Raw genomic sequence first — 4,059 nt, 5'->3', positions numbered from 1 at the left:
CCATCTCACAGGAGAGGTAAAATCCTTTCAGGCCGGAGTGCTTAAAAAGGACGCGATAGCATCTCAAGGAAAGGTTGTGTCTGTCTGTCTCATTAACGTTTTGGGATGCGAGGTACTTCATTCCCGGCGACATGAGCGAGGCCACACCACACCATCCAAAGCCACTCTCTCTTACCACATGACGCCAAAGGCATTATCAATGGGTCTTAAAGCTCCAGCATCTATTATATTTGTATCCAGTTAATTTATTTTTACTAACTCCAAACGATATGGTTCAGTTTGGGAGAGAGTTTTCAAGAGGGGTTTAATACTCGTATAACCTTCATTAACACCCCCCCCCCCCCCCCAAAAAAAAAAAAAAGTCCAACGGTATTCTCAGTTGGATAAAATCGTCTGCAAATAGAAAGAAATACCTAAAAAACTGTGAGTAGTCTGATGGAATTTATAATTACGAAATCTGTGTAAGTTGCGGCGATCTATCCTTGGAATGTTATGACTTGTCTCAGGTAAAAATAATCACCTGATGTTAATTTGAATACAATAGTTGTGTCCATACCAGCTTAAGGATAATCGAAAGTTACCAACGATTATACTGACAGACTTCTCAGAGCTGAATAACTTTGTATTAGCCTGACTAAAATACCCAGATGCATCCACGGCAGCGATGTGGTAAATATTCTTAGAGGCTGATCAGAATATAACAGATTTGATACTGTGCTGGAAATAACAGTCTACCTTTCAGCTTGACGAATTATTTAGCGTTTCTCTCTGTTGTTCAGGGAACTGTGAATATATAGAGGTTTTTGTCTGACACCTCATCCAGTGAAATGTGATCGGAACCAAAAAGCTCCTTCATCTCTGTCCCTATTCATCAACCATTCGTCCACCTCTCCGTCCTATACTACCCATCTGTTTTCATCATCCTTGATCTAGATTAACCTTTCTTCTCCTCGCAACTACTCCACTCTACATCTCCCCTTGTGTATTCCCTACATGTTCTATCCACGATCGTCTTGGCCTTCCTCTCTTCTTCCAACCACTACACTCTCATACATACTTCTCTTTGTGCTGTACTATCTTACATTGTTTGTTCACCCAGTTCTTTGCCAACTTTTCATTCATCTTTCTTCACTCACATGCTCTCTCCTTCATGTACTCCTTGGCTTTTCTTTCCATCCACGTTGTTATTGGCCTACCTATTTTTTGTCCTTTATACTTCATCACTCACATGCACCTTCCCTCACGGACTTTTTGTCTGTCCACCACCTCATTATTTATAATCTGTCTCTCCTCCCAACTATCTATCCCACAGCAGAACATCTATTCCACCAAAGTCAGTGGAGGGTAATGTTATCACTGGTGTCCGTCCGCAGAGTTGGGACGGTTGGGCGGGCGCAGAGATTTTGTTTCTGGAGCAAATCTCAGAAAGTATTAAATGCAGTCATGAACTTTCATTATCGAACACTGTCACATCAGTTTGTTCTTTGCCTCCGTCCCCTTTCTCTCTGTTATCCCACTTTCATATATATTTCTTATGTACTCCCACACTTCTATCCTTCCACCTTGCTCTTGGTCCACCTCTCTTTCCACGCCAATCTCTTACTCCCCATTACCTTCCTATGACCAAACCACATCAGTGTTGCTGAAAGTAAAGGAAGAAAAACTGAACTTCTGCAGCCAGATTGTGTGTGCGCGGGGAAGGATACGTACGTACGTACGTGTGTGTGTGTGTGTGTGTGTGTGTGTGTGTGTGTGTGTGTGTGCGTGTGCGCGCGCGTGCGTGTGTGTGTGTGCGTGCGTGTGTGTGTGTGTGTGTGTGTGTGTGTGTGTGTGCGTGCTTCGTGCTCCATGTGTTTTCTGTAACTGTTGCTGCGTTTTTCGTCTGTTTTATATATTTTGTTTGTGCTTTGTGTTACTGCAGCTTTATATGCTTGTATGTCTCGTGTTTCGTGTGACTAAAGGTGAACTGCTTAAGAACAGTTCCTTTTATAGATACGATTGCTTCTTCCGGAATACAGCAAATGTTTTCAGTTTATTTCGCTCTGTGGACGATTGTATAAGAGCGTCGTGGAAAATACTGGAATTAGAAAAACTGCAGTAGATACAGCCTTGTTTACCAGATATCCTGCCCAAGTTTCATTAGCAGATACGTTGCCCAAGTTGAATAAAATCGTCTGAAGTAAGAATAAGCTTGAAGAGACGTTGCTGTACTGAAAGTCATTGGATATGCCTTGTTTTATGTCTTATCGTATGTGGCTGCGAGATAACAGACTCAGGTTCAGTCTTTTATGGCAAGCGTTAATAGATATCTCAGTGCTTTCTTTAATATGGAGGTTAATATATCACTGGAATGTTTCTAAAGCTTTCCGCCTCCTCTCAAGTAAAGATGTTTACTGTCTATTACACTCTTCCAATTGGTAACATCACTGGTGTGTTTACAGATCCCCATCTCTCAGGCAAGGGTGTACTCTCGTGTCTGTTACATGGGTGTCTATTACACACCTCCTATTGGTAATCTGTTGATGGTATGTTTTTCAAAGCCTCCCACCTGTCTCTCGTGCAACGGTGTTTATTATCTATTACACTCCTCTTATTAGTGATGTGTCAAGAGCATGTTTTTAGATTCCGACCTCCCTCGTGCAAGGCTTTTTACTGATGATTACACGGAAGTGAAGCTTGGACATTGTTGGAAGGACACAAGTCAAGAGTGAGAGCAGTGGAAATGAGTTATTTAAGTGGAGCCTGTGGAGTCACGTGGAGAGACAGGCTGACGAATGAAGATATAAAGGAGCGATGTGGTCTTGATGTGGATGTGATAGGAAGCGTTATGAGGAACACACTGAGGTGGTTTGGCTATGTGGAGAGGATGGAGGGTGAAAGACTGACGAAGAGAGTGTATGTGAGTGAGGTGGAGGGGGGAAGAGGGAGAGGGAGGCCGAGGATGAGATGGAGTGATGGGGTGGAGAGGTATATGAGAGAGGGGGTGTGTGAGTTGGGAGCAGGGCAGTGAAATGGCGAGGGACAGGGCGACTTAGAGGCGATTTGTTTGTGGCCACCCCAAACGGGATTGAGGCGTCTGGCAATAGATAGATAGATAGACATACACCATATTGGGAGTCGTACACGTCCTCTCTGATTATACGATGACAACTCTCTCAAATCATGCATGGACTTCTCATAGCCTTCATCAGCCTCTGAACCACGTAGTCTCGTCTGCTTATGCTTGCACTCCTCATAGTCCTAATCAGACCTCAGAGCTACCTATCCAAGCCGTATATTACTGTTATCCTGTGTTCTTTTTATCGTTCTTCTTTTTTTTCACTTTTTCTGGCCCCATTCATGCCTTTCTGCGTTTTGTTTCAATCTTTTGCTCTCTTTATCTCATACTCTGATCTTTTTGTTTTTACTCTCCGCTCTTTATCTCTTATCCCTCCTCTTTTTCTCTCGTATCCCTGCCACGGTTCGCCAATTAAATATTTCACGGTTTATTATGCAGATACGAGGCTGTAAGTAATGACTAGGCAAGATGATATATTGTAGCCGTTGCGATTCAGACAGACATATATGGTTGCCAGCAATATAGCCTATCTGATGAACACTTGTAACTGTGCTTTTCCCCTAACGTCTGTCGACTCATCTACTTGTAAAGCAGACATTCCTTTTTCTTTAATATCAGAGACACTTTTTTCAATATCACATGACATCTCCTGGATTTGCCTACTAATGGTATTATCAGAGAGAGGAATTTTCTTCACTTCCTTTTCAGCTTCAGCTCCAAACATTGTTCTTACTACAGCACAGCATGACGGAAGTATGAGAGATTCAGCAATTGTATGGGCTTTCATATTTTTTGCAATTAATTCTGACACTAAATAGCTTGCTACTTGAGCCTTCTCTGCTACTTTAACTTTTTTCTCAAAACTTAACTTTTGCTGTTTGTTTTCATTTAAAAGTCTTTTAAAGTAGTCCAAAGATTTATCAGAAAGGTGACTGTGTTTTATTGTTATATGTCTCTTCATTTTACTAGGGGCCATGGCTTCATTCGATAGTTCAGTACCG

The 4,059-nt window shown here is 42.1% G+C and overlaps 1 protein-coding gene across 1 annotated transcript in view; it reads right to left on the bottom strand.

The window, feature by feature from the left end:
* Window positions 1-3,584: 3,584 nt before the first annotated feature.
* Window positions 3,585-4,059, bottom strand: part of LOC145390013 (protein FAM200B-like) — a 702-nt gene continuing 227 nt past the window's right edge. The window contains exon 1 of the mRNA XM_080265105.1: window positions 3,585-4,059. This exon is cut by the window's right edge and continues 227 nt beyond it. Within this exon, the coding sequence (XP_080121231.1) occupies window positions 3,585-4,059 (475 nt within the window).

The sequence above is a fragment of the Coenobita brevimanus genome, unplaced genomic scaffold (assembly GCF_032717465.1).
Source record: "Coenobita brevimanus isolate Jiangsu-jjx unplaced genomic scaffold, ASM3271746v2 jjx.HiC_scaffold_2725, whole genome shotgun sequence".
Taxonomy (NCBI): Eukaryota; Metazoa; Arthropoda; class Malacostraca; order Decapoda; family Coenobitidae; genus Coenobita; species Coenobita brevimanus.
This window is presented reverse-complemented; position numbering and strand designations above follow the sequence as displayed.